Genomic DNA, 15,254 nt, shown 5'->3' with positions numbered 1-15,254 from the left:
CGGTTCCTACTAGCCTACTGACCATTTAAAAAATGTGAGAGGACACTTTGAAATAGGCTGCACGCACTGTGATTTGCATTGTGATAGAATATGAAGAGTGGTCTTTGCCTTTGTGTAATGGAATTGGTGAGTTTCCCTTAAACTAAGCATTTACATTTAGGCCTAATTTTAATTAGCCTAGAAATCTAGACGCACCCTATATACTAGCGGCAGCAAATGTAACTTGCAGCCAGGGTAGTCTAGCAACTCTCCGTCGGCTAAAAGCTGGAAAAATTAAACTCTATCAGCCAATCACATTGTGTATAGAGTCGGCGACGGTTCTGTATGAATTTCCTGCTACTTGAAAATAAAGAAGATGGATGCTGTTGCTGGCGAACAGCGGTCTTTGAATCGCGACTCAAATTAAGCTTTTTCAAGCTCCACTGGTGGGAAAATGTATGGGATTGTAGCGCTATGCTATTGCGTGCAGAGGAAATTTGAAAGACAACCGTTCATCCCGGCCCTCGGATTGAGCAGTGCCAATGGTAAGTTCCCAGACCCTATCTTAATATGGGTCTGGCTCGTCAGGCTAACTTTTCATTGCAAACAGAAAATATCTAGCTAGCATCATGTCATTACATGCTTCTATTTTGAAGGGAATGAATGAAGGTTGTTTATATCAACTTAACAGTATGCTTATCGTTGTTAATATTGTGCTATAAATGTGGCACAAACAATGTTGGTAAAATATTATGAATACAGTGTAGACAAGGATCTTAAAGTGACAGTGCACCATTTATGAGTTAAACAGCATCAAATCGGTAGTATTTCTTAAGAGATTCATATTTTAAAACAAAATTGCTTTGTCATTATCATCATTTGAACACTGGGTAGCCTAATCATTCTTTGACAAGCAAAGTCGAGACGCAGTAATTACCTTTGTATGAAGTTGTGGTGGCGCAGTAGCCTATCCAAATGCGGTCAAGTGTGGGTTTGTGCTCATTGGCGTCGAAGGCGATTCAACCAATCATAGCCTAATTAAGGACCGGAACTATCCGTTTTAGAATTTTAGTCGAAATGCCCGAGAAGCCTCTGGCTGCAGCCTGCGGGACGGGGCGGGGACATCCACATCCACGTGCTACGTCACATTTGTTCTGCGCATGTGCGGAACTTCTCATTAGACATTCTCTGGTAGCGCTTGTAGTCATGCTTGTAGTAGCCTAAATTACTTTTAGCAGTAGTTTGCAGAGGTGTCAAGTAACGAAGTACAAATCCTTCGTTACATTACTTAAGTAGAAATTTTGGGTATCTATACTTTACTGGAGTAATTATTTTTGAGCCGACTTTTTACTTCTACTCTACATTTTCAAGCAAGTATTTGTACTTTCTACTCCTTCATTTTAAAAATAGCCTCGCTAATTCATTTCGGCTTGTTTTCATTCCGACTCATCGTTGAAAAAAAAAATTTCCTCATCCAGATAAAGAGAATTTGATTGTGGTTGGACGAGAAGTATAAACATATCCCATTCTGACACTTTATTGGTTTGTACGCGATCCGTCACACCACCTGAACGTGACACAAATCATACTCTCCAACAAGGACATAGCAAACGTAGCAAAGTAGCCTACAAAGATGTCCATGGCAGAGAAGAGAACCTGAGCGAAATGTCCCAACCAAGCACTAGCGAAGAGATTGGTAGTCAGGAAGACCAGGCAATCCTTGTAGGCTACATCCCTGGAAGAACTTTTCGAAAATGGTTGGATGGAAAAACAACTCCAGTCCTTTCGGATGCACTGCTGCAAGCTCTGCGTACCACGAGCTAAGGCTTTCAAAAACTCGCCGTGAAAAACCATATTGAGGTAAGCCGAGAGTTTCTTATTATCAGTCGATTACTGACAAAATATTGTAATAACCTAACGTACTAATGGTAAATTTGCAATGTATGCTATGGCTAGGTACATGCCAAGACATGCCATGGTTGCTTGCTAGTTATCTAAGCTTATGTTATAGCTATATGCAATATTTGTAAGTTAATTGTGCAAGCTATTCTACAGCTAGTTGATAAAGCATACTAAGGGCAGATGATGATGAGCATGATCCTGTCTGTGTATGAGAGTGCATGCATCTGAGTGGGGCAGGCCCTATGGGCCCAACTACCAACTATCAGCCAAATGCTGTTTAAAATTAATATAGTTGGTGTTGGACTATATCATCAATAATGTTACTTTTCAGTCATGCCAGCAGCTGCTTGTGGTCTTAAAACAGCTTTAAGTGGCAATATTCTGGTCTGCTCAACATAATAGACCACCAGTGAAGCTCCCTAACTTGTAGTTTGACCTTAATTCATAACCTTCAAGTATGCTATTTAACACAGCGAAAGTCCTAGATAGTCTGAGCTTCTAGTCTGAGAGAAATAATATTAATCTCAATCTCTGCCTGTGCATTCATTTTCTCCACAGAAGAAACACCCAACCCGTCTATAGAGGTACACACAACTTACTTCAGCAGCCCTTAAAAGGAAGTCATCCTCTGAAGGTTCTTTGGCCCCTCCCTCCAAACAAACCAAGCATTTTTTAATCACCTGGATTAATAATTCATTTTGACAGCACTAATGTATACTTGGATAGACAACCATATAGGGTTATTGTCACTAAGCCTGCCCTATCTCATGAAATATGTGCTCATTTGCTTACAAACAAAATCAGATTGTGTGATCAAACCAGGCTCAAAATGATTTTTTATATTTTTATATTATTTATATACTGGGGGGTCTGAGTTGGTGAAAACCTTTAAGGGGCTCTATTTTGACGGTGTAAAACGCATGGTACATTGGCGAATAGCTTAGGGGTTTGTCCAGTCCACATTGGGGGTGGTTTTGTTATCAAACATCGGGCGCCTGACACAAAAAGGTGGTTCTTACGTTTCTTAATCAGTCATGGATGTGTTTTGGGCGTAACATTCTTTAAACCAATGAGAGTGACATCTGTTATTCCCTTTAACAGCAAGCAGCGCGACTTCAAACAGCGCATCGGTATTGTGATGGTCACTGGTGCATTTGAAGGAATCTGTTTGTATGCGAGACCGTATGGAACACGTATTCCACTAGCCTACACACATCTGCACTCGTCTATTATTTGAAATGAATAAAGAAAATGTTGGCAAAGCTGCGCTCAATACGTATGAGGTTAGAGAGAAAGAGATATGCTACAAGCAGAAAGTGCAAACAGCGGTTTCATTTTACTGCATTAGCGAAGCGAATGTTTACTCTGGAACCTCCGGAAAACACTGACGCTTAATGTCGATACGTAATGAAGTAGCATGTGACGTCGCACTTGGATGTGGATGTGGATGTCTCCGCCCCGTCCCACAGGCTGCATCCAGTCATTATTGAAATGCCCTGAACAGTTCTGAACAGAATCTGGAGTAATTTGGAGTAACTTACCTCAGAATGGACACGAGTCTTCCTCCCCCTCTTCTCTCCAGCCACCCTGTTCTCTCTCTCCTGTCCAGTCCTCTCTGCCTATCGCTCGATTATTTACTTGCTTTCCACCTTCTCAACCCCACCCACTGCAACTATGGAAACATTTTTCACCCGGAGAAAAAAAAACTTTGCATGTTAATCTCTCTCTGACACACACGCACACACACACACACATTCTCTCTCTCTCTCTCTCTTTCTGTCTCTCTTTCCTGAACCATCCTCCTAATGTTTGTGTCATTTATAAGGACAACACACCTTCATTAACAGTAACTCCTAGCAATAACAATTAATATAGCTACATATTTTACCATAAATCATGTACATTTGCACACATAGCCTACTCATGAACAAGGACAAGACTCTTTAACATTTAATTAAAAATGAAGATTTTATGAAATTGGGACCCTGTCATACCAAACAGTAGCATATGGAAGTAGGTAGTAGTAAGTCTGTATATCAAAAAAATGAATGTCATCCTCGGGAAAGGTTGCATAAATGCTGTACCATAGACACCAGAACGAGGTTCAAAGATTAGTCTGTGTGAATAAGGGTTGAAGGGAAGCATATTTGTTATAATATATAAGCTATAACATATAATTTTAAATAGATCAAGAATAGCAGGTGCTTACAATTCCAATCATTCACATAAAAAAAAATCACAGCTTTCAATGAACCACATTATAATCTATAGGCCTAGGCCAATAGCAAATGTGTGTTTTTTTTTACAGTATCTGTGCCTAGGTGTTACCAGGCTATATGGTATTTCTTCAATTTCAATAAATCTTTAGGAAGTCCATTATTTTATGTTTTGTACAATATCTGTATCTGAGGTTTCTAATTGCAGCCAGCCTAAGTCAAGTCCAGTGCAGAACTGAACAACAAAATGTAAGTTCTTGTAAGTATCTTGAAGTTCTTGTAAGTGACAACAAGCACAAGTATGCTGCTAATGAGGAAATAGAATTGTTAATTAGATGAGGTGAACTTCTCCCCACTGTGGAATGTAGAAGGGGGTGCTACAAGGAAAGGAACTCTGACACAGCTCAAGTTTAATCAAACATACCAAGACCAAGAAGACAAAGTCACAAACCAGCACGCACACTGACATGCACACACACCTGGAGATTTAAAACACGTCCTACCTTCCTTCATACCACTGGTGTGAATAACACAGTCCATGCTGTGATGTGATAATCATGCTTTGTAATCTTTTGCATCTTTTTTCACAGCAAGATACCTTAAATATGTTGAGAGTAATGTAAGGATCCTAATTCCCAGGCTGATGATAATCCTTGCAGTCATATGTGGACCTTTGATCAGATGGCCTATTGTGGGCCTATCTTGCGTCATTTCACCGAGACACGCCCTCTTTAGGTTGGAATATCAGCTGTCCAACTTGGGGCTCTTGATAGTGCACCGGTCTGAACGTGCGAGTTGATTTAATGTCGATTTTAAATGCTCTTGCACACTTGACTACATTGCTGCTTTAATCCGGTCACCAATTTATACATTGCACGGTCTTCCTGTGCGTGCAATACAATGTAAAGCTTTGCTTTTCGTGCTGGTTTGCTAAAGAGGCTATGTCGCTCACAATAACAATGACTGCACCTCATGGTTCGAGAAAAACGTGACAGCACTTTTTTGGAAAATTGAAATTGAAATAGGCGAAAATGGCAACATATTATTCACATGTAAGGCTGGTGTCATGAACGGACCACAGCTCCCTCTCGATCGCTGGGCATATTCAGTATGTCACTTCCGGTATGACTCACTTCCTGTACCATAAGTCTCATGGCGCTCCCAGACCTGACCCCTACTGCACTGGTGACTGATTACCTTGTTTTTATGGAGTTAAAACAAAACTCAAGGAGAAAACACCAAACTTAAAACCAAGCAGAAGTTTTTGAATCGTTTTATTTTACAAAGTGTTTGACTCATCCATAATAAAAACGTTGCTAGAAGGTAGATGTTTAGATTTCGCCATCAAGTCTGTTGTAGAAGATATTGACAGTGCAATAGCTTTAAAAAACGACCAGGAAACAATGATCAGGCAATTGTGGAGAAGAAAGATGTTTCAGGTAGCCTAGAAATCTAGACGCACCCTAGCGGCAGCAAATTAATTTGCTCAGCCTGTACGTCTAGTATCGAACCATAGGAATTTCGATTGGCTGACGCCGTGGACCACATCCAATCACAGCGCTCTATTTTGTTAGAGAGTCTTAAGGCGGGCTTAACAGGATAACGACAGTCCTGCGACGAGTTGGACTTGTGCTTTTCTTTGAAAGTAGAGCAACACAATGCACTTAAGTCATTCCTTTCGAAGAAGGATGTATTTGCCGTTTTGCCGACCGGATACGGATATGGTCGTAGCGCTGGCCTATTGCATGCCTAGGCACTTTGAAAGACAATTCTCTGCCCGCCCCTTGGATTAAGCAGGTGAATGATTCGATTCCAGACTATACATTTCAATGATATAGGATGGCCCGCAAGGCTATGTTTCAGGTGTTCTTTCTACAGGATTCACCCCCTGTATTGGTTGCAACACGTACCATAATCACATCCCAATGGAGCAGTATCAGACTCAACTCATATTCTCAGTATCCTCTTGTACTCTTCAATCCCCATGCTTGTATAATGAGCGGGTAACACACTACTGAAATGGGATTGTAATGCAACACTTCCATGCTAATGTAACTTAACCTAAAATCAAATAAGTGTAGAGGTGTTGGTTGGCTGCAGTTCAGCTGCCTCACCACTAGGTGCTACACACTGCAGCTATAAAATTGTATAAGTATAAGTATATATACTTTTTTGATCCTGTGAGGGAAATTTGGTCTCTGCATTTAACCCAATCGGTGAATTAGTGAAACACAAACAGCACACAGTGAACACACAGTGAGGTGAAGCACACACTAATCCCGGCGCAGTGAGCTGCCTGCATCAACAGCGGCGCTCGGGGAGCAGTGAGGGGTTAGGTGCCTTGCTCAAGGGCACCACTGGTCGGGGCTCGAACCGGCAACCCTCCGGTTACAAGTCCAGAGTGCTAACCAGTAGGCCACGGCTGCCCCCAGAATAAAAAAATTATCTGTTGAACCTCAGTTGAATTGGAAATCGTGGCCTCTAACGCAAACTTCATATTAAGGGTTAAGGCTGCCAGTTCTCTGGCCGTTGTGTTCCTTAAACGTCTGTATATAAATTCATATAATCACAACTAATGCTAAGAATATACTAAGGACATGACCGCTGTATTTCTGAAGTATTTCTAATATTGCTTGGTATATATGTTGCTGGTCGGATCATAAACATCCAAAGCAACAAAGCAACGAAGAGGAATGACTGAAGAACTTGCAGGAAATTGTTGGTATTTGCGGTTTGTAGAGTTATGTAAGCATTTGTTAGTAAAACCTATATATATACTACCGCAACAACTTGCTGTGTTAGCCTTAAAATGTATTATTAGTATTATTATTATTTTCTTCTCTATTATGGTGTTAAATGTTCCAAATGTAAAGCACTTTGAGCTGCATTCTATGTATGAAAGGTGCTATCCAAATAAAGCTTATTATTATCATCATCATCATCATATTATCTATGTGAACTGAGCTCTTGTGAAAAGATGGCAAAAAAGAGAATGGTAAAAAGTAGAAAGGCAAAAAGGGTGAAGGTTATGAATTCAGAGGTCATGAATGTGGTGGCAAAGGTCCTGCATGTGGTGGCATGTTTCTGCATGAAGCTGGCCTCCTCTTTCACGGTCACGGTCACCTCCGCGGGCATCAGCCTGAGCTCGGACGGCCTCTTTGTGGGGAAAAGGAACGGGTAGACGGGCACTTGGCACGGGACGCCGTCGTACCTGAAAATCTCTGTGCCGTTCTGGGCGTCCAGAAACCTCACGCTCCGGCTTGGCGGATCCCTCAGGGTCAAAGGTCGCCACAGCTGCACCCGCACCACACGGGGTCTCCTGGTCAAGTGCAGACCAGTCACCGATGTGACCGCGGTCAGGGCCTGGAACTCACCACCTAAGCAGTGGAAAGGACTACGGGTCATGTTTGTCCACTTGCCTTCCCATGATAGTAGTTTATAGGTGCTGTAAGCGATGTTGGGTAACGTCACTTCTGTTGACGTTCAAGCAAAGCAGAGAGCTAACTCGCTACTCCCTCCCCCTCCCTCCCGTGCAATTGGGGGGCAGCCGTGGCCTACTGGTTAGCACTTCGGACCTGTAACCGGAGGGTTGCCGGTTCGAGCCCCGACCAGTAGGCACGGCTGAAGTGCCCTTGAGCAAGGCACCTAACCCCTCACTGCTCCCCGAGCGCCGCTGTTGATGCAGGCAGCTCAATGCGCCGGGATTAGTGTGTGCTTTACCTCACTGTGTGCTGTGTGTGTTTCACTAATTGGGATAAATGCAGAGACCAAATTTCCCTCACAGGATCAAAAGAGTATATATACTTATACTTGTATATACTAATTGAAACTCTCCTAAACGCGCATCTCGTCGGTGATTGGCAGGAACAGTTTGTTATGTTTTTGGACCAGACTGGACCAAGTTGTTTTTGTTGTTGTTTTTGTTTGCTGTTTGCTGCTTATAAACCGCGTAACATCACTTAGAGCACCTTTAACACAGCCAACTGCAGAATACTGGATGCTGTGTGTGTGTGTGTGGGGGGGGGTATGTGTTGTGTGTGTGTGTGTTTATGTGCCTTTATGTGTGTGGGAGGGTGTATGTGTTGTGTGTGTGTGTTTATGTGCCTTTATGTGTATGTGTGTGTGTGTGTGTGTACATTAGAAGAGTGTTTCTCAAAGTGTGGTCCGGGGATCACTGGTGGTCCGCAAGCTATCCCAAGTGGTCCGCGAGCAGACGTGGTAAAATATAATATAGATGAGTTGTTTGCAATATTGAACCAACTTTTATGTAAATCCAAACAGTTTTGCAACACTGTCTATGTAAGATATGCCAGTTAATCATATGAATCCTCTGACACAATAAGCAAAGTGCAAAGACAATAAGCAAGGTGATTCAGTGAGTAGGCCTATTGTGTAGACTAATATACTGTTGAAGTAGGTCTAATCTTTTTTTTTTTTTAGCTAAGTGGTCCGTGCGTTTCTTTTTTATTGGTTAAGTGGTCCTTCGTTTGCATTAGAACACCTGATCTCTGGATGCCTTTATGTGTGTGTGTGTGTGTGTACTTTAGAGCACCTGATCTCTGGACGGCCCAGAAGCCTATCTCTGGACAAACAGGAAGGAGGCCGTGTATGAATCTGTGGGTCATCAGTCCCAGCATCCACTCTGCATCTTTATCTCCCACGTCGACGTCCCAGGAGTGGAAGTTGTCGTCGGCGATGCCCTCTGACCCCGGCACCGGGCAGAGGCACCACTCTTTGTCCACCCTGCTGACACTGGTCAGGTCGTTAGACAGAGTCAGGAAGCAGAGGTGTGCATTTGGGTCCAGGGTCAGCGGATCTGGAAAACAGTCAGTGGAGATCCACTGAGTTAGATAGAGAGGTACAGACTCAAGGGTTTAATTACATGCTGTGCAAGATAGGGGATTGTGTGTGTGTGTGTGTGTGTGTGTGTGTGTGTGTGTTTGCGTGTGTGTGTGTGTGCACGCGTGTGTTTGTGTGTGTGTGTATCTGTATGTATGTGTATGTGTACAGTATGTGTCCGTCTGTGTGTGTGTGTATCTGTATGTGTGTGTATGTGTCTGTCTGTGTGTGTGTGTGTATGTGTGTGCATGCATATGAAATACAGAGACAAAGAGAGAGAGAGTTGTTGCAGGAACACTTGCAGTATGGTGCTCTCCCCTTCATCTTCTCCCAGACTCTGAATTTCAGATTCCCCAGGTGTCTGGCCACATTGATATTCAATTGGGATTCAATGAAACTCATAGATGGAACGCCTGAGAAGGGTGGTAGGTCAAATTCTGGCTCCGGAGACTGTGCTCTACAGTCACACACAAACCAGCACACGTGCACACACACACACACACGTGCGCACACACACACACACACACACACACACACAAATAGACAAATACACACAGTGGCAAACAAATTGAAAGAGAATGTTATGAAAACATGAATAGAGAAAATGCAAACATGTCACTTTTCACACTCACAGATAAGTGATTTTGAAAAATAAATTCACATCAAATTGCCACTTACCGGTTTAGGATAGAGTCGAAGTTCTAAAACGCAGAGTACAAAAGCAAATAATTGGTTTTAAACAGGACATTGTATAAACACTAGCAGTATTACACTTATGAAATTCCATGATAGCAAATTGACTTTCAAACACTATCTTTGTAATCTATCCTATTTTCATCTTACTTGTTTATTCATTTTATTTGTTAGGGACCATGTACAATTTTTTACATAAATAATGCCATTTGATTCATTGTACTGAGATAGCCTCAGGCTAATTTACATCTGCAGTCCCTAAAAGCAGCTATCTATGCAAACAGTTGAAATGTGACTCGTTAAACTCTACAAGCAGGGGTGTGGTGGCAAAATAAGAGGTGGGTGAACTAGGAATTCTGTGATGACGGTGAGGTGGACTGCGCCATGCGGTATCGGATTTTTATAACATGTTTGATGATGGTGACTGTTATTGTCCAATGTTTATAACAATACCAGTGGTATTAAATGGTTCCTACTTCCTAGTATTGATGAGTGTACATATTGTGACATAGTGTTGCCCTGGCTACAACAGTCTCACCTGCAGGAATCCAATGGCATTTTTTGCCTCCATCTTTTCCTCCAGGTCTTTCAGTTTCCGTGAGAGGTTGAAAATCTTTCCGTCAGTCTTGGTCTTCCTGGCGCTGCTGCAGGATTCCGCCTCCTGTCTGAGCACGCTCAGTCTGTCTGCCTCCTCGTCCACTAGGAACTTATGGAGCTCCTCAAAGTCCTTCTTCATCTTCCTCTCCGTGTCCTCAATTTGGCTCTTTCAAAGACATTGCATACACATTGCATGCACCATAAGGCCTAATAGACATTGCATACACATTGCATGCACCATAAGGCCTAATAGACATCGCATACACATTGCATGCACTATAAGACATCACATACACATTGCATGCACTATAAGACATCGCATACACATTGCATGCACCATAAGGTCTAATAGACATCGCATACACATTGCATGCACCATAAGGCCTAATAGACATCGCATACACATTGCATGCACCATAAGGCCTAATAGACATCGCATACACATTGCATGCACTATAAGACATCGCATACACATTGCATGCACTATAAGACATCGCATACACATTGCATGCACCATAAGGCCTAATAGACATCGCATACACATTGCATGCACCATAAGGCCTAATAGATATCGCATACACATTGCATGCACCATAAGGCCAAATAGACATCGCATACACATTGCATGCACTATAAGACATCACATACACATTGCATGCACTACAAGACATCGCATACACATTGCACGCACTATAAGACATCGCATACACATTGCATGCACTATAAGACCTAATAGACATCTCTGATAATAGACAGTCTCTGATAAAAGACAGTCTCTAATAGACAGTCTCTCTCTGATATAACAATATCAGATATATCAATATTAATATCAACATGGCAACATATTTTATAAAAAATATAAAACAGCTAACAAAATTAAACCATTGCACCATGGTACTGGGAATGAACAACACATCCAAAAAAAAAAAAAAAACTACATTGTTACTCAAAAGACATCAAATGCATTCCTGTCCTCTGAAGTTCTCATGTACAAACGCCTTGTTTAGTTACCTTATTACGAAACTATTTATATCTACTATATGTAACAAGCTAGGCAGGCTAGGTTACCTAGGTTACCTTAATTTCCTTAATGCCATTGGAGCTTTGAGTGGTGCCACTTGTAAGCAAATCCAGTCTCTTTTTCAGTGGTGTCATTGCTGTTGCCAGTTTTGCCTGTAAAAAGATAAATAAATAATCAATACAGGTGAACACACATATCGCTCAAATGCCTTTACAAAAAAAAAAACTCTGCAGTTAAAGCATTCTAAAGTCATTCTAAACTATGCAATGACAGTGACTGGCTGAATGTTATTGTTCTTCAGTTCCTTTAAAGTTCCAGCAGCTACACACACTGCAAGTGTCATCATGCTGGTGCATTGCTTCACCTTGCGTTCCTTCACTGCTTTCTGTATGGACAGGACACGGTGGCCTTTGTGTTGGTTCTTCTTACACTGTGAGCACACGAGCTGTTGTTCCTTCTCACAGAAAAACGCCAGCCTCTGGTTGTGCTCAGGACACAGCCTGGTCATCTCCTCTTCCTCCTTCTCCTCCTCCTCTTTCTTCTCCTTCCTCTGGGCCTCGGCATCTCTCTGCTGCTGTTGCTGCTGCTGCTGCTGCAGGAAGGACTCGCAGGTGCTCCTGAGGCTGATGTTGAGGAGGGGCTCCTGGGGCGAGGAGTGGCGGCAGATGGGGCAGCGGCGGCCCGGGCTGGACCTCCAGCTTGCGTTCAGGCACTCGCGGCAGAAGCTGTGGCCACAGGCCAGCAGCACGGGCCCCCGGAAGATGTCGCAGCACACGCTGCACGTCAAGTCGTCCTCCAGAGACGAGGCAGAGGCAGCCATAAGAGACAGAGGGTTAGAAAGGCAGAGAGAGAGAGAGAGAGAGAGTTGCTTTAAGAATGAAGGAACAAGAGCAGTACAGAATAAGAACAAGAAGAGGGAAATATGAAGAATCTGTGTAAATCAGGAATAAGGAGAGAGGGAGAGAGAGGGAGAGAGACAGAGATCAATAAAGTAAACAGGTCCGTTATAATTCAACAAGTTACTATGTTGCAGTTTAAGTGTTTTGCTGAGGAGTCGGTATGGACTGAGTTTATTTGAATGTTTATGTTCAGTTTTTATTTGTATTTTATATTATATTACTATTACCACTGCTTTATTATTATTTGTACTCTTGATGTACTCTTTACTTTAATATGTAGGCATTTTGTATTGTATTATTACTTGTTATTTTGTTATTATTGTTATTAATAATTTGTAAAGCTCTTTGGGTCAACCCATAGCTATGTTATGTGCTATGTAAATTCACTTGACTTGATTTGAATGGCTTCTTTGGAAAACATGCAGCTAAAGGAGGAGCTTAAAGTAGAGAGAGTGATATGAGAAAGAGATCAGAAGAGAGAGAGTAGAGAGAGTGATATGAGAAAGAGATCAGAAGAGAGAGAGAGCAGAGATAGTGATATGAGAAAAAGATCAGAAGGAAAAGTAGGTCATACACTTTGGACATTTCTTTCTTTCATAAAAAACATTAATACACCATGGGCTGTATATTTGCACCCTGGCGCATGGCGCAAAACTCGTTTTCCACCCGTGCAAAGTTTAATTCCTTATTTTGCACGTTTATTTTTTTTAAACAATGCGCCCAGGGGTGTGGCAATTAACAAGTTAGGGAGTGGCTTAGCGCATTTTCTAAAAATCGCTATTGTACACCTGGTCAGAAGTCTATGGTGAGTTGTTTATGTTATTTTAAGAGCACATTGTCAACAGTCATATTGGCGGGTGCACAACGCACCATCCTTCTATCATCCATGAATGCACACCAGCGCTAGCCCTGGCAGCAAATGTAATTTGCTGCAGCTAGGGGCGCGTCTAGATTTCTAGGCTACACCAGCGCACGTCCATGCAAAACATTACAAATTGCACGATTACAATGGGAAACATAATTAGTATAAAGATATTACGAAATACTGTACATCTCATGATGAGTAGTTATTCACCATCATTTGCAAATTGGTAATGACGGTTAAAAGTGATTAGGAGAGAGGCGAGAGACACGTATGATCACAGCTGAAGACGCACTGTCACGAGATATAAGCAACTCCTCTGCAGGATAAATGTTTTATTAGTCAGTCATTTGAGCAATATTAGGGTAATGACTGATTAGAAAACCTAGCAACACCTTGTTGCACCATGCGCTCGACGTTTGATAACGAAAACCCTCCCAATGTGGACTGGACATCCTACTAAATTTGAATAAGCTTTTGACGAGTGACGATGCGCTTTTGACTGTTATGATCGGGCCCAAAATGTAAGATCGTGGCCAAAACTTGTACTGCAATCACTTTCAAATTACTGTAGAGCGATGTATCCCCTACCCCTCCCCCTGACTCGAGGTTGCCAACCCGGATGCCGAAACACTACCGACTTCGTGATTAGTAGATGTGGAGGGTGGCGCATCAGGCCAAAACACAACATAACATGACAAAACACAACATCAACATCAGTTGAGGGCTATAACTCCACTTTTTAAATGACAATATCCTGGCCGGACAACTGTATTTAAACAAATCCGACTGTTTGTTTATATAGGCAGCTCACACTTAGCTCTAATGTGCACACATACCCCACCACAAAACAAACTCAAAACAACGCACAGTATGTAGAGCTATGGTTGAAGTATATAAGTATAAGTATATATACTCTTTTTGATCCCGTGAGGGAAATTTGGTCTCTGCATTTATTCCAATCCGTGAATTAGTGAAACACACACAGCACACAGTGAACACACAGTGAGGTGAAGCACACACTAACTCCCTTCCAGATCAGATATCAAAAATCCAGCATAAAGCTAGGTTCAAAAAAACAAGTAAAGCGATATCTCATGGCTGATTGCACTGAATCCTAGTATGTACTACTGAATCCTAGTATGTACTACTGCATCCTAGTATGTACTACTGAATTTTACTTTTGTTTACTTACTTATTCTTTTTTACTTTTTGTCATTTTATCTTTTGTTGTTGATGTTGTCGGTTTTGTGTGTTGATGGTTTAGTTATTTATTCTTTTCCTGTCTTTCTTTTGTTTGTCTGTTTTTATATCTTTTGTCTTGTATATTGTTTTCTTGTTTGTTATCTGTTGTGTTTGGACCCCAGGAAGAGTAGCTGATGTTTTCTGCATCAGCTAATGGGGATCCAAATAAAATCCTAAATCCTAAGTTTGTGAAATTGTAATATCACTTATTGTCTTAGCATGCAAACTATAGCACAAAAGCACAACACAGTACTTATCTGCAAAAACTGACTCGTATGTCCATGTCAGCAGGTCTAAAGCTGGTCATGTCATTAGGCTTGTTGTCATGAAACAAAGTTTTTGCCTCTCTCTCTCTCTGTCATTTATTTTTTGGTCGAAATGCTTTGAACAGTTCAACATCTGGAGTTTAAACCAGAGCAGAGCCAGTTCTCTGTTAAAGACCTAACGCAGATCTTACCTCAGAATGGACACGAGTCTTCCTTCCTCTCTTCTCTTTAGTCACCCTGTTCCCTCTCTCCTGTCCAGTCCTCTCTGCCTATCGCTCGATTATTTACTTGCTTTCCACCCTCTCAACCCACTGTGCCCACTGCCAAAAAATTGTGCCTGTTAATCTCTCTCACTCTCTCTCTCACACACACACACTCTCTCTTTCTCTCTCTCTCTCTTTCCTGAGCAATCCTCCTCATCGGTTTCAATTCTGTGAAAGTGGAAGTTAAGCTATTTGTAGTGTTTCAGAATGTTACAGGCGGGCTTATGCTGTTTACTCTCTCCCTCTTTCTTGCTCTCTGGAGATATGGACTTCTTCAGCTGTTTAATTATGTAAAATCAAATGGAAATCATGAAACTAAATGATAAATACTAAAAAAGGGAGGTATGATCCTCGGGCTAATGCTGCTGCTGATTTGCAAACACTGGTATTTCCCTCAGGAAACATCCACTTTTATATCAATTATTTGGACTTGCTCAAGAGAAGAGCTCAGTACACACACAGTACTCAGCAT

General features: G+C 41.9%; 2 protein-coding genes across 4 annotated transcripts in view; both read right to left on the bottom strand.

Annotated features, from left to right (window-relative positions):
• LOC125288190 (E3 ubiquitin-protein ligase TRIM17-like) overlaps positions 1-14,865 on the bottom strand; it is a 32,618-nt gene extending 17,753 nt beyond the window's left edge. For 2 of the 3 annotated variants that reach the window (XM_048234344.1, XM_048234346.1), the window contains exons 1-2: positions 14,819-14,865; positions 3,423-3,530 (exon numbers count right to left, since the gene is read on the bottom strand). The gene's annotated coding sequence lies outside the window, so the exon portion shown is untranslated. Of the gene's footprint in view, positions 1-3,422; positions 3,532-14,818 lie in introns of those variants that run through there. The other variant, XM_048234345.1, reaches the window with a different exon arrangement.
• LOC125288189 (zinc-binding protein A33-like) lies at positions 6,974-14,896 on the bottom strand. The gene is made up of 8 exons (XM_048234343.1): positions 14,711-14,896; positions 11,612-12,178; positions 11,304-11,399; positions 10,168-10,392; positions 9,615-9,637; positions 9,239-9,393; positions 8,650-8,913; positions 6,974-7,474 (listed from the first exon to the last, which is right to left on the bottom strand). The coding sequence occupies exons 2-8, from the start codon at positions 12,065-12,067 to the stop codon at positions 7,044-7,046; spliced, it is 1,650 nt and encodes a 549-aa protein (XP_048090300.1). The 5' UTR covers positions 12,068-12,178; positions 14,711-14,896; the 3' UTR covers positions 6,974-7,043.
• Between the last annotated feature and the right edge of the window lie 358 nt (positions 14,897-15,254).

The sequence above is a fragment of the Alosa alosa genome, chromosome 23 (assembly GCF_017589495.1).
Source record: "Alosa alosa isolate M-15738 ecotype Scorff River chromosome 23, AALO_Geno_1.1, whole genome shotgun sequence".
NCBI lineage: Eukaryota > Metazoa > Chordata > Actinopteri > Clupeiformes > Clupeidae > Alosa > Alosa alosa.
Note: the sequence above shows the minus strand (reverse complement) of the source record. Positions and strands in the feature narration are given on the sequence as shown.

Coding starts and splice junctions, on each gene's coding strand:
- LOC125288189 (XM_048234343.1), bottom strand. CDS start 12,067: ATGGCTGCCTCTGCCTCGTCTCTGGAGGACGACTTGACGTGCAGCGTG. Junction 10,393..11,303: donor ATGGCATTAAGGAAATTAAG/GTAACCTAGGTA, acceptor TGTCTTTGAAAG/AGCCAAATTGAGGACACGGA. Junction 7,475..8,649: donor CTGGGCCGTCCAGAGATCAG/GTGCTCTAAAGT, acceptor TCCACTGCTTAG/GTGGTGAGTTCCAGGCCCTG.